This window comes from Maylandia zebra, linkage group LG1 (assembly GCF_041146795.1).
Source record: "Maylandia zebra isolate NMK-2024a linkage group LG1, Mzebra_GT3a, whole genome shotgun sequence".
NCBI lineage: Eukaryota > Metazoa > Chordata > Actinopteri > Cichliformes > Cichlidae > Maylandia > Maylandia zebra.
In genome coordinates, this window is record NC_135167.1 from 1,675,944 (window position 1) to 1,697,479 (window position 21,536).

At 44.4% G+C, this 21,536-nt stretch overlaps 2 protein-coding genes across 2 annotated transcripts; both read right to left on the reverse strand.

Moving 5' to 3' along the window:
- Positions 1 to 5,498: 5,498 nt before the first annotated feature.
- hdgfl3 (HDGF like 3) lies at positions 5,499 to 16,389 on the reverse strand. The gene is made up of 6 exons (XM_004565713.6): positions 16,084 to 16,389; positions 13,124 to 13,200; positions 11,687 to 11,825; positions 11,432 to 11,593; positions 7,673 to 7,807; positions 5,499 to 6,256 (listed from the first exon to the last, which is right to left on the reverse strand). The coding sequence occupies exons 1-6, from the start codon at positions 16,165 to 16,167 to the stop codon at positions 6,230 to 6,232; spliced, it is 624 nt and encodes a 207-aa protein (XP_004565770.1). The 5' UTR covers positions 16,168 to 16,389; the 3' UTR covers positions 5,499 to 6,229.
- Positions 16,390 to 18,682: 2,293 nt separating this feature from the next.
- On the reverse strand, positions 18,683 to 21,279 carry tssk6 (testis-specific serine kinase 6). The gene is made up of 2 exons (XM_004565714.3): positions 21,004 to 21,279; positions 18,683 to 19,416 (listed from the first exon to the last, which is right to left on the reverse strand). The coding sequence occupies exons 1-2, from the start codon at positions 21,253 to 21,255 to the stop codon at positions 18,742 to 18,744; spliced, it is 927 nt and encodes a 308-aa protein (XP_004565771.1). The 5' UTR covers positions 21,256 to 21,279; the 3' UTR covers positions 18,683 to 18,741.
- Between the last annotated feature and the right edge of the window lie 257 nt (positions 21,280 to 21,536).

Below are 21,536 nucleotides of genomic sequence, written 5' to 3' on the forward strand. Positions count from 1 at the left end.
TGATGCACATTTAACACACCTGTGAACAAACTACAGCAGACTTACAGATCCTGCTATTAAAAGATCATTCCATACACACAAAAATGAATTTTAAAAAGCCGGTTTAAACAGAGCTTAAATATTTTTATTTTCTTTTAATTTGTGTAATTTTAGGATTATAATTTTGATTGGATGTCTCATACAGATTGGCTGAAACCAAAAAACTAAACTGAAGCAAGTAAACGTACACTGGAACCAAAGGGAAAAAAGAAAAGACTGAAATCAAAGGCAGAAGTGTGAGACCTCAGTAACACAGACAGCCAAGGAGGTCAGAAAGGTGCTTTTATTTTGGTGAGTGTGAACAGGAAACAGACGGGCTCTGCATTCCAATGAGTTTATTTTGTAAAAGTTTTGTCCATAAACAGCAAAAACAGTTTACAGTAAATTACAAACCTTTAAAATGCAAAACATGTTCCAAATACGAGCATTAACAAAGATCGGAAAGAAACACCGACAGAGGAAGAGACGAGTTCGCGCAGAGAGGATGTCTCGACCCGCCGTGGGAAAATAAACAGTCTATATCTGATGACAACAGGAGTGGGAGCAAAGCAAAGGCAACGGGAGTTAAAAGACCGAGCGGTCAGGCGTCGACTTTGATTCGGTCGAAGGAGGATTTGGCAACTTCAAAATAAAAGATGACACCGCCCGTCTCCTCTGAGGGTGGACGCGGTCCAGGTCACCTTCGGGAATACAGACAAGCCAACGGAAACAGAGGCGTCCGTTTCCTTCAGGTTCACTCGCTAACAGCAACATGACGCTGACCTCTGAGCATCCACCAGGTCATCTGCAGAGTTACCTCAGTCTCTGTGAGTTAACCCAGGAGGTCATCATCATCATCATCATCATCTAATGTGTTTTGAAAAAAAGCAAAAACAAGAAAAAGTTTTTGATGTCAGAATGATTCATTTTAGTCTCCTGATTGGCAGAGACAAAAACACTCCCATATTTTTATAAGCAGGGTCAAAGTCCCGACGCCAACCGGCGCCGCTTGGCCTCAAACTCACAGCGGGGAGGATGGCCGTAGACCCACGGGTCAAAAACTGAGTTGTTAGGGGTAACACGGGCTTAACTTAATGAGTTTGTCAGCCTGATCCTCCTCCACCTTTTTTTTTTAAACAGGAAGTAGTCTGGAGAGGTGGAAGTCCTAAATCAGAAATGAGTCCATCAGAGGGACGACTCAGAATCAGAGAGGCTCTGAGCGTGTGCAGAGAAGGGAGGGTGGAGGATGAAGTTGGAGCTGCCAGGCAGGAGAAGAGGAAGACCTCAGAGGAGATTCATGGATGTAGTGAAGGAGGACATGCAGAGGAGGAAGCTGGGACAGGAGGAGGTGGAGAGGACTGGAAGAAGAAGAAAGTCTACTGGTGTGGAGAGGATAATCCCAGTTACTTTCTTTGTGTGGTAGTTTTCAGAGGTGGGTTTGCAGGGATGGGGTTTTTAAAGAATCTTCACCTACTTGGAACACATGTCACAGTTTGTGAAGAAACGAAACAATCTGAAAGGGAAAACGTTCGAACGGCTCGTCAGAATGAAGAAACCGGCTCGGGTCTCCCAGACGACGTCTGTTGTCAGGTTTCCCAGTTTCCACACCGTGTTACGTGGATGTGACGCGAGGGTCACCTCTGCCGGTCTGATGGATGCTCAGAGGTTAAACAGAAGAACCAGCCGACACTTGGATGGATGGCGAGTACAACAGCAGAGCATGCCACTATAAAAAGCTTTGAATTATACAGTGATCTATTTCACAGGTACACAGAGGAACGGATGTGTCACTTCTCCATAAAAAGATGAGCTGTTTTCTAGAGCGGCCCGAGTAGAATAGCGCTCCTACACTCTACAACCAAAGTCAAATATACAGATAAGAGTTAATACGGAGTTACAATGTGTAACCCGGTTGTGCACAACACTCCATACATTTATCTATGTATTTCCATTCATCTTTTTCTGGTTACATAAAAGAGTAACATATAGTGTGGATGGCTAATGTTTGACACTGAATATTCCATAAACCACTCCCATAATTATCCAGGTAAAAAAACAGAAACCTATTTCAAGCTACAACTAGAGTGATCAGTACACCGCAAAACCCGACATACATCATAGACGCTAGGAGAGTGTGTATATATATATATATATACATATCTATATTTATACATATCTATATTTATATATATATATATACACACACACATTATATATATATATATATATATATATATATATATGTATATGTATATATACATATGTGTATATATATATATATATATAATGTGTGTGTGTATATATATATATATACACACACACATTATATATATATATATATATATATATGTATATGTATATGTATATATACATATAATGTGTATATATATATATATATACACATTATATGTATATGTATATATACATATAATGTATATATATATATATATATATATACACATTATATATATATATATATATATATATATATATAATGTGTATATATATATATATATATACACACATTATATATATATATAATGTGTATATATATATATATATATACACATTATATATATATATATATATATATATATATATATATATAATGTGTATATATATATATATATATATATACACATTATATATATATATATATATATATATAATGTGTATATATATATATATATATATACACATTATATATATATATATATATATATATAATGTGTATATATATATATATATATATACACATTATATATATATATATATATATATATATATATATATATATATATATATATATATACACATTATATATATATATATATATATATGGGTCTTATCAAATGCATTTGTACACAGTGACAGGTGATCATGAGTGATGTGTACAGGTAGGTCTGTGCAGTCAGTATAAATACTGTCTGATGGTTATCTACACTGTGTGAGTATGACGTACACCTGGAGGAACACACCTGACCTGTCGCACAAGGTGTGACTCAAAGGTTCTGAGAGCGGGTCCACCTGTCTGCTTAGTCATCAACGTTTCCAGGTCCAAACTCCGAGGAAGACGGTGAAGAAGGTCCAACTCAGTCGAGGGATCAGCGTGGCTGTTCTCGCAGACACACCGCGGTGTCCAGGCTGGGGTGTCGGCGAGGAGAGGGGTTTAAAGGAGATGCAGAACTGACTGTGAGCCAGTGGAGGCTCATATGGGTGGGGCTGAGAAGTTTTGAACGTACTGCAGAACTCATCTAGGGCTGTGATTGGCCGACCGAACGGGGCATCGTTACAGTAGTCCAGGTGGGAGGCGATAAAAGGCATGAATAGAGGTTTCAGCTGCAGAGGCTGAAAGTCTGAGAGCACTGGCTCGAGTCTGGAGATGTTCTTTAAGTGGCAGGATGCAGTTTCAGAGATGGAGGTAAGATTGGTTGGATACCTCATGAGCTAGAATGTCCAGGTCTCTGTAAAAGGTCGTGTCCCTGCCGGGCGGAAGCAAACGCCATCAGGTGGCTGGAAGAAGACGCTGACAATGGACCAAACGCCCACAGCACGAGGCCAGTCGTTAATCTGCTCCTCTGCGGTTTGGACTACTCGCTGTGAACAAGCGCCGAGCGTTCAGGTATTTGGTGTCTGGGACAGCGTGTCAAAGGTCAAAGGTCTGCAGCACGTTAAACAGAGCCTCGTGCATCGCAGGAGACGCGTGGACCAGAAACAGGTCGGTACGACAAAAAAGTTCACCTGATTTAAACTGAGCAGGTATGCTGGATATCAGCGGGCCGAATTTATATCAGGTGACGTTTCTGGACGAGTTCTCAGAACCTTGTGATCACATCCAAGTCGCAGAGCAAGCACAGATGCACCAATACTGTGTTTCTACTGTGTTTCTACTGTGTTTCTACTGTGTGCGACAAACTACAGGAAGTAGTACATGTAAAAAGTCATTTTTCAGCAGTTAGTCAGGAGGCAGGTCAGGACCGTAAGTTTGTGGACACAAGCTCTGCAGTTTCACACACACCACAGTGGACAGCAGCTTTAACTCAAGGGTGAATTAAACTTGCATTCTCTCCAACAATCACCAGGGGGCGACATCTCTCCAATCTGATAGACGTCTATGAGAAAAGGGGAGGTCAGTAACACTTATGGTGTCAGTCGGCGTCTCGGGTCTTATCGTTTAATTTGGAGATTGTGGTCTCATGAGTCCGAGTCCCTCACTCATACAGTCTGCAGCCAATCAGACAAAAGCTGTTGTTAAAAAGGGAGGAGCTTATTCCAAACTGCTCAGTCTGCGATGTGCAGAGGCAAAATGATCCAATAACTTACAGGCCTGAGCGTACAAACATAAAACACAAGCACTGCGTCAGCGTGTGAGGAGATAAATCTGGGCGTTTCACATCATGTTTGTTCACTCTGGAGCCTGAATGACACCCACAGAAACACACAGACGGGTCATGTTGTTGTGTTACCTCTGAGCTCTCACTGATTTCAGTCACAGACGTTTCAGTGAAGCCTACAGCTTTTTGTTGATATAAAAAAACACTTGAACTAACGCTGAATGTGCCGAGACATTTACCGTTACCGGCACAGCGCGACAGAAATGCTTATACTGGGTTTGCTTTAGTCAGCCTAGCTTTCATTAACCATTGTTTACATTCATCCTTTAAAATGGATTCAATTCCACAAAAACCACGCTGCGGTTACAGAGCGCAGCTGGTTAGCTACAGCAGAGCAATAAATAAATCCAGACGGCTCAGCTCTGTCGTCAGACTGCACCGGGGTTTCCTTTTGAATAAAGCGAGCTCGGACGGTCGGGTCAGTACGAACAGCTGACTCTGTTTGCTGATTGTTCGGAAGGTGCAGTCAGATCGAAGCGAGCCGGCCGAAACTTTTGAGTTTTTCTGTGCTTTTGTGAATTTTCAGCAGGTTCATTCTGCTGGGCTGTTAGCTACCTCCACAATAACACCAACACAGAACATTTTAACTGTGGTCAACATCTGGATCACACCTCTGGAACAACATCGGCTTCAGCCAATCAGCATTTAGGATTTAGAGAGCCCTGCTGCTGATGTCATCAAAAGACGTGCAGAGATCAACGTGAGAAGTTCGACGAGTCGGACAGCAACATCGAAAAAATGCTAACACAACCAATAAGCATTCACAGCACCTGGCCAGCTCACCTGAGCAACGACAGGTGCCTTACTGTGCACGCGGTCGCTGCCTGATCTGTACTGGAGACCCGATTTATTCCACACATGTGCAAACACGCTCACACTTCCTGTCACAGTTTAAAAGTAATATTTTTCTTGCTGGTGTTACCTGATACCTACGTCTTCTGTTGTGAAGAAATTAATATGGCATATTTATTCTTGTTTGTCTAAAGCAGCCTTCTTTTATCTGCCAGTTTCCCCTCAAACAGACACATTTATAGAGGAAATCTTTAACTTTATAGGTTTGATTGATAAATATCTTTAAACACGTGCTTAGTTTGACTTTTTAATTTTTGCATAGTCGAAAGAATAATTTGTTCATATTTTACAGTCACTTTATAACTAATCCAAGTTTTTATTATTAACACGCTGAACCACAAAAAAATATTTATTTATATTCGGTGGTTTTTAAATGTTGTCGATGTTGGCAGGAGAGCGCTCTGTGATGACATCACAAACACCGATTGGCTAACGCAGCTGTTGCTCAGATCTGCGTGTCCGTCTGTGACGAGGTTCACGGTTCGGACTAAAGCTAAAACTTTACGCTCCTAAATCAGCTACTGAAGCTTAAACACAGTAAATTAAAACACATCACTGTCGCCTCAGGCCAAGTAGAAACAAATCAAATCAAGAATAAAGCTCCATTAAAAACACACATTATGGTATCAAAGCTCCTAAAGGTTTACATGTACTTAATGCCACTTAAAATATCCTTCAAATCATCGCATGAAACTAATTACAACCTTCAGCCGTTGATTTTCGAGGCTTCTCCTGGGATTAAGTGAGAGTGCTGAGAAATAACCCGTGTGACGTAATGCCCAGTCTCAAGCCTGGTACCAACGTGGAGGCTGATACCAGCATCAGTAAGGGTGCATCTTTCATACAAACACACACTGAAGAACAGGAAGTGGAGGTGTCGATGGCAGCCAGCAGGTGGTGCTGATGAGAAATCATGTCGTGGGGTCACCGTGCCAACGTCGCAGCTACGCGCAACAATTTCCCCTCTAGTGTTCCTCTAAGAGCAGCTGGTTCTGAGGAAGGAAAAGACAGCGTGTTCAGAAAAGCTAAAGCAGACTCGTCTCAGGCACTTTCACATTCAGCACATTCATGTCTAATCCATTGGCTTTTTGACCATTGTTGCGGGAGCACATTTGTGAGGACTCTGTGCAGGCCAGTCAACCACACCAGTCTGGCTCATCCAAGTCTTTATGGACCTGCTTTTTGCACTGGTGCGCAGTCATGTTGGAACAGGAAGTGGCCATCCCCAAACCGTCCACACATAGTTGGGAGCATGAAATTGTCCAAAGTGTCTCTGATTGCTAAAGCATGAAGACTTCATTAGAAGTAGAGGGCCGAGCCCAGCTCCTGAACTCCGACCCTACACCAAACTTTACACTTGGCACAGTGCAGTCAGACCAATACCCAGCTACACATGGAGTGTACAAAGAAAGCTGAACAGCTATGTTGGCTACCACATTGGATTGCTGGTTGCAAAACACAACACAGTCATAAATGTCTCATAAAAGCATTTAAGCCTTGGTCTAATTAAAAGCTTCGTGGAATAAAGCTTTAGCTGCTTCTTAAAAGTCTCCACAGAGTCCAAACTCCGCAGTGCACTCCACAGTCCGGGTGCAACAGGATCTGAAACCAGTGTGAGGGAGTGAAAGGTTTTGATTCGATGACCTCAGGCTAAAAGTTCATTAAGGGCGAGATTTATGGGCAAAGGAGCGAATGTTCAGAAGGCCAATCCAACAAAAACATGTCAGCGCGAGCTGGTCGCAGTGAGACTCACAGCAAACACTTTGTCTGCTCTCCAGCCGCTGGGATCAGCCACTGGTTTGGCGATGCAAGCGGCGAGGGCACAGCGGTAAGAATCCAGAGCATCCAGCGAGAAAAACTGACGCTGCAGTGGAGGGCGCATTTCCAACCACAACCTGAAGAGTAACTGGCAACAAAAACCAGGGACGGCTCCAGTCCAATTGGTGGATCTCCGACCTGGAGGCTCGTCCAATCTGCTCCTGAATGAGAGCCCCACAGCCTTTTTCCTCAATATCTTCTTAGGATTCCCTGAGGTACGGCCCACGAGTAGTGAAAAATATTCATGTGCCACAAACGGTGGCAGAGAAACTCTCTTATAACTGACCCAGTCATCAAAAAGCTGTTTGATGTGGAGCAGGGAGGAACGGTCATCAAACACAGCAGCAGAGGTAAATGCATCGTCTGCATTTATATTTGAAGGCTTCTTGAATTTGTACCAAGGATGTATAGAACAAATCTTTTCTGTTCTTTTCTATTCGTGTACAGTGTTTCCCAGTGATTTAAAACGGGTTAAAAACAACTTGGTTTGGGTTGAAACGCACACTTCCAACTGAAACCCTGTTTATCAGTTTGGATGCATAACTCGAACCTCTTTCTTGCCTCTGAGTGCTAACATCTTTTATTCCCACCTTACTGTCAGTGGTGTTCTGCATGAGGTCGTTGTCAGGGTCCCCTCCCTCCGAGCCGCTCTTCTGGTCATCATCCTTCTCGTCTTTCCCCAGGTCGTCCTCTCCAGACGAGATCCTCGACAGCTTTGAGGATTTCTGAGGCAGGAAAACGAGCATCAGCAGACAAACTACACATAGTTAAAGACATTCAGCTCATAGAGCAGTTCAACCGGACAACCAAACATCAGAGCAAATATCTTTAAAAGCCTCGGATCAGGAAGGTTAAAAAAACCCAACTCACTGCAAACCCCTTTGAAACCCTACGCCAGAAACAGACATGCAATATGTAAAGTGAAAATCCACAAAGGCCAATTTCTGGAGGAAGACTGCCGAATGAATGAATGTGAGGAAATGCTCAAAGAAGTGGAAACACTTGAGGGACATCTTTGTTGGTTGTGTTGTGGAGCATACAACATAACATTAGGCTGTATGCTCCACAAAGACTTACTGCAGCCTGCAGCGGCAGGTCTGCTCAAACAACTAATTTTAATAGAAGTGATGAATCAGGTTATGAAGAGAAATGAATGAAATTCTTTGTGTGACATAACAGATACAACAGGCAGCAAAGCAAAAACAAAACTCAAAGAACAATCACAGTGACAGCCCCTCCCGGAGCCCGGTTCTGATAGAGGTCACTTCCTGTTCGTCTTCTTTCCCACTGTCACCAAGTGCTGCTCACAGGGAATCATCTCTAATTCTGCAACTATGTAACTGCGTTGTATAGTGGGGTGGCTGTAGCTCAGGTGGCAGAGCAGGTCAGCCACTAATCAGAAGGTCGGTGGTTCGATCCCAGGCTGCCTCCTGCATGCCAAGGATATTTGGCATGCAGCCCCATGTTTGCCTACTGGTGGTGGTCAGAGGGCGCCAGTGTCCGGCAGCCTCGCCTCTGTCAGTGCGCCCCAGGGCAGCTGTGGCTACAATGTAGCTGCCATCACCTGTGTGTGGATGACTGGATGTGAAAAAGCACTGTGGGGTCCTTGAGGGCTAGAAAAGCGCTATACAAATACAGGCCATTTACCATTTATATAAAGTTAGATATGAGCTGAGTCAAAGTCCAGACCTGAAAACATGATTTTAGCTTTAATATGAGCTCATTTCTGTTTCTTTGTCCCCATCTGATTAACACACACACTCGTTTTCATATCTTAATGAGGACATCTCATTGACATAATGCCTAGAGATGGACCGATCCGATATTACGTATCGGTATCGGTCCGATACTGACCTAAATTACTGGATCGGATATCGGAGAAAAATAAAAAATGTAATCCGATCCATTAAATATCACGAAAGCACCTCACAAAACTTGCAACACGCCGTAACTCACCTCAGAACGTTAGCACGTCGGAGCAGTATGCATCACGTGATAGAGCGGCTGTGGCATGCGGGACCTGTCGGTGGTCTGGATAGCATTTGGAGCTTCGCTAGCAACCCGGCATTTCATCTCCGATAAAGTTATCCCCGAGAGAAGTAAAGCAAGTGTGTAAGTCCATCTCTGAATGTAAAGCATTCCTGCGTTAAGCTTAACAAGCGATATATGGAGCGACTGCCTCTCCTGCTGCTACTTCAATCATGAAACTGCTTAACGATCAGCTGATCGGCTTTTCTGTCGCGAGTCCGTGACTCTAGTTTGCTTTTGGCCCACTTTGCACCAGAAAGAGGAAACCAGCGGCTGAACAACAGCAGCACGTTTAAGCTTGATCAGCTGTTGTTAGAATGTATTTATTATTACTTTCTATTCGAGGATCTTTTTCTACGTAGCTGACGCTGGTAACTGTGCAGGGGCGGATCTAGCAAAGTTTAGCCAGGGGGGGCGATAGGGCATGAACAGGGAAAAGGGGCACAAAGACATACTTTTCTTTCTTATTCTCATTTAAAATGTCGAGCTTTTAATAAATAATTATCTGACACCCAAAGTTTTAATTTGATGTAAAATGAATAGAAGTCAATTACTGTATATAGTGACTATTAAGTCTAATATATATACCCTAGTAAGCTATAGTACTTTTTCCTTTGGGAAGGTACCATCTGTGCAGTCTGCAATTTTGTTGAAGAAAGATGTTGAATCTATTTAATATTTCTTGAAAAATAATTGATTTCTGTGCATTTTTTTTCACACTGCATCAAATTAAGGTTGATTACGTTGATTAAGCATCATGAGGTGGAGCGTGAGGGGTGGTTCCCTATTTTTTATTTATTTATTTTTGTTGTTGCTGGGAGTTGGAACCCTATTAGTTAGGTTGCTTAATATTTATGCTAAGTACTCTTTAAAATACCAGAATAGGGAGGATGGTGTAGGTTTAAGTTTATTAGATTGATCAGTATTGCTGTACTATGAAATATTTTTTTTGCATACAGGTATAACAGAATAGCTTTAGTGTAGTTGTTGTTTTAAACTTGAGTATGAACTTATACAAAATGCAGCAAGATATTTAAAAAACAGTTTTGTTGATTAAAAAACACTATATCGGATTCATATCGGTATCGGCAGATATCCAAATTTATGATATCGGTATCGGACATAAAAAAGTGGTATCGTGCCATCTCTAGTAATGCCTTCTCGAGCTCCTGACCTAACCATCAAAAATGAACGCCTAATCCAAACCTTTACCCTAAACTTAACTGTAACCCTGACACTAAAACCACATTTCGAGTCTCAAACTTGTGGGGACCTGGACTAGCCTTCCAATGTGTTGTCCTCACAAAGATGTCTAAACATGTACACCACACACACACGCTGCTCCCGGGAGCGCAGCACATTCCTTCGGATGCACCACATGTGCCGTGTGTAATGGAGACCAGTTGCTAGGCAACTGTGGTTGCTAAGTGAAGAGCAGGATGCGAGTGACTTTTTCAACCTGCCTCCATTTACAGCAGCTTAAACATGACTACAGTAACACAGAGAGAGAGGGAGGGAGAGCTTTCCTCCAGAATAAAGGTCAAACAAAAGACGGAGGACGTGAAAAACACGGGGAAGGTCGGAGACGCTGCTGCGGGGGCGGCAAACATCTGGGTGAATGAAGGGCAAAAGATGAAGGTTTAGACTCATTTTGAGCAATTAAAAAAATATTTAGCCGTGAGATTCAAACGATGTCTGCGACGCGGCTTTCACGTGATCCTCTGCAGCATCCATCAGATATCAGCTGATTTTATTTCAGACGTTTGTTAACATCAACAAATCAAACATTCACGTCGCCCTGCTTCATGAAATGTTCCTCAAACAGCACAAAACCGATCATCTGTTAGGTCCCGAGCGAGTAACGTGAGTCAACACTCACCACATCACCGCGTGTGCTCACAGCGATGAAGGGAGACCGAGCTCCCTGATGTTCTTTTAAAATCCATTTAAATATCTGACCAAAGCTTTATTGTTGGGTTTGTGGAGAGCAGGAGAACGCGAGAATAATGCCGCAGACTTTAAATCTGGACGATTCATCTCAGATTTTTAGCTGAAACCTGGAGGTAGCGCCGAAACCTGCAGTTCCACTAATGTCCAGCAGAGGCTCCACAGAGAGTCACTCTCATTTAAAAACGTGTTTCCAGCCTGCTGTCGGAGCCCGTGGGAACATGTTGATTCAAGCTTTTCACACTAACAGACATATTTGACCCCAGCAGGTCAGATTACTGCGGCACAGCTGATGACCTCTCCTGCTCAAACCTGAAACAAGCAGCGTAACGAGCACAGACTCGTTTCGCACTCCCCTGTCTGCAGGACGCTACCTTGGAGCTGGCCGTCTTTTTCCGTTTGGACCCGGTCTTGTCTCCTTTCAGTTTCTCCTTGTCGTCTTCCTCCTCGACGGAGTCGCCCTCTTCGCCCTCGCTGCTGCCATCGGCGGCGTTCCCGCCCTCCTCCATCTCCGACGAGCTCTGCTGCTGGATGGCCTGCGAGCAGACAACGCTGCGTTTGATTAGTAAAGCTGAAAGGAGGATGTTTATTGTGAAAGGCTTTTCTTTGAAGCTTCAGCGCCCACTGACCTGATAGCCGGTGAACTTCACTCCGGGGTTGTTCTCAATCTCCCACAGGCCCTCGTTGAAGCCTTTCCTCTTGTTGGATTTGCCAAATTTGTCTTTGTACTCCTTGTAGGGAAGAAGATCCTTTGGACCCAAGAATGCACTGAAAAAGACGCAGAAGAAGAAGCGGACAGGTTTACTTCTGTTATCATAACTAAAAACACCCAGAGCGGCTTTACTGAATGATCTGAAGTTCATTGATGAACATGCGGCGTTTTCACGAGGCTCTGAGGAGACAATCTGGACGGCTCCATCGCCGGTTGGTGATATTTTTGATAGTTTAGTGAAAACGAAGCTCCATAAATATTTGACTTGTAGAGCGTGACGGCTGAACGTGACCACACAGTGGAGCCCGCTGCCTCTTTTGATCCTCGTCTCCTTCCCGACTCCAACCGGACCGTTATTTACAAAACAAACGTCAAGATTCATTCTTTATTTCTCAGACTTCTGAGGAGTCGCCCCCTGCTGGACACCAGAGACAATGCTAGTATCAGATCTATGTCCATCTTTTATATACAGTGTGTGTGATCATGTGTGATGAGCAGGGCTGATCTTACTGGATGAGAGCATGGATAGCACCAGACTGAAAGTAACTAAGTACATGTACTTGAGTACTTTTTGTTTCCGTGTTTAAATGTTGATCTTTTAACTCTGAACATTTGAAACTTTCAGTTCCTTCACTGTGTGGCTATTAAGCATAAATGTCCTGATATACAAAGATGACTCATCAGGGATGGAGCGGCTCTTCCAGAGATTATGAATCACAGGAATCTGGTTGAAACCAGGGATCTTTCAGGTGTCGAGCAACACGACGGATCCACAAATCAGAATATTTTTATTGTCCTTGTAACAAGTACAACAAAATATTGAAAATAAACAAAAACATCTGTATACGTGTTTACAGATGAAGCTACGCAGCAGTATAAAGCCAGTCTGTGTTACCTGTAAGGTCTGTGCATCATGTTCATATGCTTTCATGCTCTATATAATTACATTCTGGTATTATTTTTATTATATGCTGCAGTAAATAAACACAGACTTTAAAAACTTTCTCAGCTGGAGTTTTATTAAAGTTCTGGTGGTTTTGTTTTGAGGAAAGGTCAAAATTCCTGCAGAAAAACAGCCAGCATGTAAATAATTCAAATCATCTGGAACGTTAAAGCGAGACAAACGCCAATGAATCGATAAATCTGCTAATATCATGGATATGAGTGTACACACATTTTAACTCCTGCGCAGCCGATTTCCACGGACCGCCCTCCGTAGGAGGCCAAACGCCAGTTTGAGTTTATGCTCTGGATTTATTTCGGATCAAATATCGTGATTCCCGGCCCGTGGACCCGAGCGCTGCAGCTGCTGCTTGCCTCGTAAACACAAGCTGAAAAATAAAAAGGTGCGTACGTTTCATGGGTCCCGAAGAAGAAGATGGGGTATTTGTTGGCAGGTGGCTTGACAGCTCCTTCAGGAAGCTCATCAATCTGAAGCAGAGAGAGAAAGTGAATATTTATCAGAGCGATGACCAACCGAGGTCACAGAAGCCTGGAGAGAGGTCAGCGTGTTGGAGGAGGTAGGATGAAAACAACAACAAACTGTATTTATACAGCAGCGTAACAGTTACAGAAGCATCGTTTCTATCTGTGAGGATTTTTAACACATTCATGAGTTTCAATGAAGAAATTTCTCTTACAGGAAATACGACAGACACGAAACAGAGATAAAAACAAAACGAGCATTTGGTTATAAAACAGCGTGTTGGACTTACAAAGAGAAACGAATGAAGCAAGGCGCTGAAACTACTTATGTTTCATTAGAGAGGAGTTTCACACTACTTTAAATGATAGTTTTAAACAATTTTCAGCAGCTAAAATTAAATACATGTAGATCCAACCCCCGGTCCCCACAGCGCCTCCTGTGGGCAGTGATGATGCTTCTTTAGGCTGTCCCCACAGAGCGCCATACCCTCCCCGAGCAGGGTAATCATGATGTTGATGCTTCACAGGGCAACGGTGGAATGGACTGATTCTTATAGAGCACGTGAATGAGGCATACAACATGCCTCATTCACGTGCTCTATACATAGTGCTTTCTAACGACATCCATACTCCGATGGACGCATCGGAGAGCAAGTTCAGGTTAGTATCTTGCCCAAGGATGCTTGACATGCAGGCTGGAGGAGCCAGGGATCGAACCACCAACCTTCCAATCAGTGGGTGACCAGCTCTACCTCCTGAGCTACAGCCACCTTGAAGGTGAACTCTTCACCTGGGACTAAGGCACACAAACTCCTCCACCACGATGGGGAGGTGATTCAGAGCATGGAGCCTCACAGGTGAGGTGTTCTGGGCATGTCGGGGGTGAGACCCTGGGGCAGACCCAGGCCACGCTGGGGAGATTATTTCTCCTTCACTCACTACGTGTTAACAGACCTCTCTGCACTGATTCATGCTTGTTATTAACCTCTGTCTCTCTTTATCCTGTCTTCCTTCTCTCACCCCAACCAATCACAGCAGATGGCCCCGCCCCTCCCTGAGCCTGGTTCTGCTGGAGGTTTCTTCCTGTTAAAAGGGAGTTTTTCCTTCCCACTGTCGCCAAAGTGCTGCTCATAGGGGCTCATATGATTGTTGGGTTTTTCTCTGTATGTATTCTTGTAGGGTCGACCTTACAGTATAAAGCACCTTGAGGCGACTGTTGCTGTGATTTGGTGCTGTGTAAATAAAATCTGCCGGGTGGGGAATGCCTCGGTGAGGTGGAGGAGGTGGGCGGGGAGCTTGAAGCGCTGCTGCTTAGACTGCAATGACTCGGACAAACAGCAGGAGATGGATAAACAAGTAGGGAGGATAAAAAATACAATAAATGATATGTGAGTGCTGTCAGATTAGAAACAGATGAGCTTCCTGAAAACATGCTGTGAGTAAAGTACCTGCGGTCTGAGGACACTGATGGAGAAGTCCTCCACCCAGGACCAAGAACCCATCTAACTAGAACCATTCAAAGGTATGAGGCCGTGCTGTTAGATCACAGACACTTTCGCAGGCCCCCGGGCCGTATGTTTGACACCCGTGCTTTAGAGAAACAGCCCATTGGAAGTTAGAGTGAAATGTTTTTCTCTGTGCCATTATCCATCAGCTGATCACTACTCAACCACATCGTACATTTTTAAATGTCTACCTGATACAGCCACATGTTATATGTGGTCTGATTCTTGTATAGCGAGTACTTCTGCACTCAGAGCACATTTTTCATGCTCTAACATCCATACTCTGATGGATGCACCAGATGTCAACTAGAGCAGACTGGGACTGAACCAGCAACCTTCTGATTAGTATTGCCCTGCTGCATCACCTGAGCCACAGCCACCCTTCAGTACAGTCAGAGCTTTCCAATGGGTCGGTGCTCCTCTGGCAATCCGAGTCAAACCTCTCTAAGAGGAGATGAATCCATACATGCTCTCATATATGAATCTTTTCTGTGTTTAAACTTTGCTTGTGCATGGAGGAACCTCCTGCCCACTGACACACCGAGTCTGACGTGAATCAGAGCTTCTGTTGTGAAGTGACAGGAGTTTGGGTGGAGCGTGTCCCGTTCATCCACTTTTACAGTCAAATATTCCTAAACTTTAGAGGACATAACAAATGTCGCTGTGCTTCGCTGCACCTTCTGCAGGGTGGAAGCTGAAGCACTGTAGGAGCCCATCACGTCAGTAACATCCTGAACCTGCTGTCAGGATTTTATCTCACATTTTCTAAAAGAACCTTTGATAAAACCTCAAACAGCAAAACCATCCTGACAGGGTCCAAACTTTCTCTCTTAGACTTTATCTGAAACGATCAGCATCCTGCACACGGTCCCTGAGCATCACCAGGTGAGCACAGGTGTGCACAGGTGTCCACAGTCACTCCTGACTGCAGGAAAATAAATCTGCATTCGTGCATTATGTGAACGCAGTCATGTGAGGACTTGCAGGAGCCGTGGGTCACTCGTGCTGCGTGAGTGGCAGGTATACGTACAGGTATACACGAGCCGTGTTTGAAGCACGGGCTCGTTTTAGTGATGTGGGACAGCAGCGAGAAGCCGACAGAAACACGGCGCGTGAGCGAGGTTACCTGAGGTCATGTGCAGGTTTAACATCACAACCACATTAAAACACGCGCGCGCACGCACGCACGCAGTGCGAAGCTGGGAGAGAAGCGCAGTTTCGCAGAAAATGGAGCCCTGCTAAGGGCCCCGAACTCGGTGTAAGATGCCCGCACACGGACGTTGCCCGGGGCCGCAAATGCGCAGAGAAATGCGGCTCCGCTCCCGCAGCAGCGGCAGGACCGCGCGCACCGACCCCGCCTCCCGCGCTCCCAGCCCAGACTCACCCTGGCCGGCCAGTGCGGGTATCCCTTCATCTTCGCGAAAACCAAATCTCCTGCCTTGTAGTCCCGCGGCCGAGGGCGAGCCATGTCTGCGGTGGAGCTCCGAGCCTGTGCAGTCCTTCAGTGCCGCGCGGGCTCAACGACCATCGGAGTGTTTACCCGCCGCAGTCACACCGACAGAAATAATTAAAGAAAGGCGGAAAACGGGCCTGACTGACGGGGCTGCCGCTACCCTCGGAGGCGGCCGTAAACGCGGCGGGAATGGCCTACGTAAGAAGCGTAAGAAGCGCGGAGAGCCACAGCGGGGGAAAGACTCGACTTCCGGCCTTCAGAATAAAAACGGCACTGCTGCTCGAACGTCCCCAGCAAACACTTCCGGTTAAATACCCGTCAGCTGACCGGTGGCTGGAAATGTTTTTATTTTTTTAATCAACTTTATTTGATAAAGGAACAAGGTACAAGAGCAGTAGCTACCTCAGCACCATCCATCCATCCATCCATCCATTCGCTTCCGCTTATCCTTTTCAGGGTCGCGAGGGGCGCTGGAGCCTATCCCAGCTGTCATAGGGCGAGAGGCAGGGGTACACCCTGGACAGGTCGCCAGTCTGTCGCAGGGCCCAACACACAGGGACAGACAACCATTCACACTCACATTCACACCTAGTGACAATTTGGATTATCCAATTAACCTATCCCCACAAGCTGCATGTCTTTGGACGGTGGGAGGAAGCCGGAGTACCCGGAGGGAACCCACGCAAACACGGGGAGAACATGCAAACTCCACACAGAAAGACCCCGGCCTGATGTTGGAATTGTGCGGCAACAGTGCTAACCACCGTGCCACCGTGCTGCCTACCTCAGCACCACAAAGATTAAATAAAATATGTACTCTACAAAATAATTTCAGAAGCTTAACACAGAAGAAAAAATATGGATGTTGCAGCGAGAGCGAACAAAAAGCAGACAAAAAAACAGAGCCTCGCATTAATTACGCCTCTGAATATTTAATTTAAGCAGACTAATAACGGCGTAATTGCTTTGTGATTAGAGGAATGTTTGATGGTGTCAGTATATTTGTCGAATTCCATCAAGAAATTGAGGAAATTTAGTTTTCTGTTAACCTTACGTTTGTGAATATGAAAAAAGATTAGTAAATTATTATTTTTTTTAAATGTCTTGAGTCATGCTCAATAATCCAGGTAAGTAAATTCCCAAAAGTTGATTCTTTTCATCTGGATGTTTTCAGTGGGAGAAACGTTCATCAGAATCAGAAAGGGTTTTATTGCCAAATGTTGAGCAGGTTTACAACATTAGGAAATTGCTGCGGTGCTTCAGTGCAAACATACTGTCATAAATTACGCTTAAATAGACATGAAAAAAATAAAAGTAAGAATAAGAATTAAAAGTGCTACGTAGAAAGATATATACATGAGTGCAGGTGGTGATCAGTGCAAACATGGAATGATGCAGTGACACAGCGTAGGGTCATGTGTTAGTGGTGGGTACAGTCATATGGTTATTGTTCATGTGTCCAACAGCAGAGGGGAAGAAACTGTTCTTATGGCGAGAGGTTCTGGTGCGAATGGACCGGAGCCTCCTGCCTGAGGGGAGCAGGTCAAACAGACTGTGTCCAGGGTGAGAAGGGTCAGCTGAGATCCGAGCTGCACGCCCCAGTGTCCTGGAGGTGTACAGGTCATCATCATCCAGGTGACTCCTTCAGTCTCAGCTTTCCTCCAAACACTGCAGCTGGATTCTTCTTTCCATGTAAAGACGAAGATCTGGCTTTGCACACATACATAAACGAAAGTTCCTCATGAAAGTGCAATCTAACATTCTAGCTTTAACCTCTCTGCAGCTTTTTGCTTCAGGTTTCATCTTTTGGCTTTTGTGCAGTTTTGAGGAGTGTTGCAAACTCTGTCTGGATTTCTCTGTGGACCTATCACAGCTCCACACTGTAACTTCCTGTTTGACATGGTTTTGGTGCATTGGCTCAGGAGCTTCGGTGAAGACGAGATGTTAGCTTCTCTTTGGTTGTAGTTTAACTGAAGCTAGTTTAAGATAAATCTGATGCTCTGCTTCTCTGGATTCAAATGCAGGCTCCACTCTGCTTTATTGATGATGTCTTTCATTCCCTCAGAGTGATCAGGTTCAGGTGGACGTTAGAGGAACTGCAGTTTTGGTATTTAATTTCAGCTCTGCTGGTGTAATGGTGATTACGTCCATCTTCTATATACAGTCTGTGACTTATTTCAACTACCTTAACTGACAGGAAGTCCACCCTTCTGTTTGCAGGCATCAGGGCCTGTGTGTTAACCAGCCGAGATAGTCCTGATCAGCCAAAACACTAAAAACAATACCGGTTAAATCCATCTTTCATATAAATGTCTTTAATGTGTCCTGTTTAATGTAATACTTGCAGCCTGTTTTATGCCTGGCAGGTCTTCCTGATGTGTGGAAACTCAGAAGAATCAGAATCTTTATTGTGCTTTCGAACAATGAAAACTGTATGCAAATGTGTTCAGTACAAGTGAAAAGAAAACTTTTAAGAGACAGAAGTATATATGTACAATAAATTAAAAAAACAAAACAACAAAAAGCTGCACCTGGTTAGAGAAGGTTTATTTATTCAGTGTTTCACAGACTCCAGATGTTCATGTGAGGTTATCCGTCTGTGCGTGGAGCTGACGGTCCTTCCTCTGCATCCCAGCTGCTTCCTACAGGTGGCGTCGCTGCAGCAGATGTGGAGGCCCTGTCACACTTCTCCACCGGTTCCTTTGATACCCAGGCGCTCGCTAATATGTCGCTGACCTTCAGCCGCTGCTCCACGATGGGGTGCAGAATTCTTCGGATCAGGTCTTTAGCCTCTGGGGAAACTGGAGGATCCTTCGGAAAGTTAAAGCGGCGTTTCTTCTGAAGCTGCGCCTGCTTTTTAACGTTGGAGCAGTTAAAGGGCACCGAGCCGTACAGCATCATGTAGAGCACAACGCCCATGCTCCACACATCTGACACTTTGGGGTCGTAAGGAATACTGTGCAGAACCTCTGGGGCTGCGTACAACGACGTCCCGCAGAAGGTTCTGCTCAGCACGACCCGACCGTCCACATACGTCAGCGTCTTGCTTAAACCAAAGTCGCCCACTTTGAGGTTGTACTTTGCATCCAGGAACAGGTTTTCACATTTCAGGTCTCTATGGGCCACGTTCCTGCTGTGAAGATACTCCACTGCCCTGCACAGCTGGGAGAAAAGCTTGTGGCTGAAGCGCTCTGGTAAGGCCAGTTTGCTGTTGATGTAATTTAGGAGGTCTCCTTTGACACAGAGCTCCATCACCATGTAGACCTGCGACATGGAAGCATACAGAGAAATAAATCCAGAAATTCTCATCTAACAACACAAGCGGTGACCATCAGGTGACCCAGCGCGCTCATTTATGACCCTAATCGTATTATTTCAGCTCGCTATCATCAAACAAGCCTGATGCGTCAGAGGTGCAAGCGTGCTCCGACGCTCCACAGACAGACACCCTCATCAGGCCTCCATTATACTGACAATTCGTTATTAGATGGAGAGCGTGAAGGTCGGCGTGGACGTCTGCGTGCCTGCTAGTCTTCTGAGACTTTACATTACAAAGCATCAACTCAAAGAAGTATAAGAAGGATGAGTCTCCAGCTGTCTGTATCAGAGTGTAGGTGAGACTAAAGCAGGCGGGGAGGGTATCAGGGCCATAATTTCCATTTATTGGGTGAGAAACCATATTTTACAACTTAAATAGATAACAGAAATGGCTTCCTAATGAATCACTTGTCCCAACTAATCAGCAAAGATCACAGTTAGTGACATTTTGCTCCTGACCCACTTCCACACTCATGGTCGTAACATCAACACTAACCGAGGTAAGCTGATGAAACCCGTCCATCAGTAGTTGGTCTAAATGTTGATCGGTGTTGTTTGTGTTGGATTTCTAGTAATTACTTGTTATTAGACATGTAGCAGATGCATCGAGTGAGCTATACTCGTGTAGCCATATTATAAACATAGAACAGTGGTGGCCAGCTTTAATAATCAAAAGTATGAGCCATGCAATAAGAATTAAAACTAATGCCTGAGATGATGAACCACGCAGGAATCCCTGCAGTTCCTCTAATGTCCAGCAGAGGCAGCAGTGAGTCAGTCCCCATAGACTCCCATATTAAAACTTTACAGCAGAAGTAACCATGTTTGCAGCCTGATACACAAACTGTTCTGATCTCTGTAGATAACTTCACCTTCAGAACAACTACAGGCAGAAGGTTTATATAACTCCCGTTTTAAAATCGTATTAAGACTTAAAGTCTGCCATTTTAGGGGCGTGGCCTCTTTGACAGACAGGTGGATGGCGACACAGGAGGCTGTAGCTGGTGGCTACAGCCTCCTGTGTCGTTATTTGCGAATCAAGAATCAGCAAATAACGGCAGTAAGAGAAGCTTTAGGTTAATTATCTTAAAATAGTTTTGGATTAAAGACGACTTGGATTGATTATATTTTAACTCCTGTGTCTTTTGCAGTAAATACAAACTAATAAGCAGTCAGACGTGTTGCATCCATGCAAAGCATCTGTGAATGTGACCGTGAGCAGACACTGGCAGGCTCTGTGAGGTTATCGTACTAACAGACTGTCCAGGAAGTCTGCGCTCCAGTTTGAGTGAAATTTGAGGATTTTATTTGGATCTTACTGAGCTCTAATTAGCTGAACACTCAGCACTCCCCCCACTCGTCCAAATCTGGTCATTTCTTGCTCCAAAACCCAAGAAGTTAAGTGTTTACTGACCAGAGGAGTCGCCCCCTGCTGGTCACTAGAATAAACCACGACCTTTACTTGTTTGTGCTGTCTTTGTAGCAGCAGAGCTCAGCGTGACGCTAAAACAGCAGAGAGCACGAATGTCTTACCGTTCCTTTGGGCGACTCAAAGATCTCGTGAGTCTTAACGATGTTGGGATGATCCAAAGTTTCCAGGACGCCTTTTTCATGAGGAAGGAACTTTTCAATGTAGACAGAGGTGCATTTACTTATGTCAGTGACTTTTATGGCGACCATTTTTTTCATCTGGGTTGAGTATGCTTTCACAACTTCACCGAACATGCCTTGTCCCAGTCTGCCCTTATACTGGTAACCACGACTCTCCATGAAGCGTTTGTCCATGGTGGCTGTGGCTGCAGAGTTAGCTGTGACTCTATGATGCCGGTTTAGTTTTCAGTGAACTGCCTTTATGACATCACTTTCTAGAACACCTGATTCTTAGAACTTTCCAGTCACATGACAGAGGAACCAAGAGCAGAAATAACAAACTTAATTATAACAGGTTGTGTTTGAGTATCGGAGGGTCTGTTTGACCTTGGGGTGGATTAGATGTGATGCCCACTGATGGGAAGACTTTTTTTTATAGCTCAAACTAAACCAACCGTCTGATGAGCAGCACGTTA

What these genes read in the sequence shown, in the direction of transcription:
- hdgfl3 (XM_004565713.6), bottom strand. Translation starts at nt 16,167, where the DNA reads ATGGCTCGCCCTCGGCCGCGGGACTACAAGGCAGGAGATTTGGTTTTC. An exon ending in ACCCGCACTGGCCGGCCAGG is followed by an intron (nt 13,201 to 16,083) that starts GTGAGTCTGGGC and finishes TCTCTGCTTCAG; the next exon opens with ATTGATGAGCTTCCTGAAGG. An exon ending in TGAAGTTCACCGGCTATCAG is followed by an intron (nt 11,594 to 11,686) that starts GTCAGTGGGCGC and finishes GTCTGCTCGCAG; the next exon opens with GCCATCCAGCAGCAGAGCTC.
- tssk6 (XM_004565714.3), bottom strand. Translation starts at nt 21,255, where the DNA reads ATGGACAAACGCTTCATGGAGAGTCGTGGTTACCAGTATAAGGGCAGA. An exon ending in TTGAGTCGCCCAAAGGAACG is followed by an intron (nt 19,417 to 21,003) that starts GTAAGACATTCG and finishes TCCATGTCGCAG; the next exon opens with GTCTACATGGTGATGGAGCT.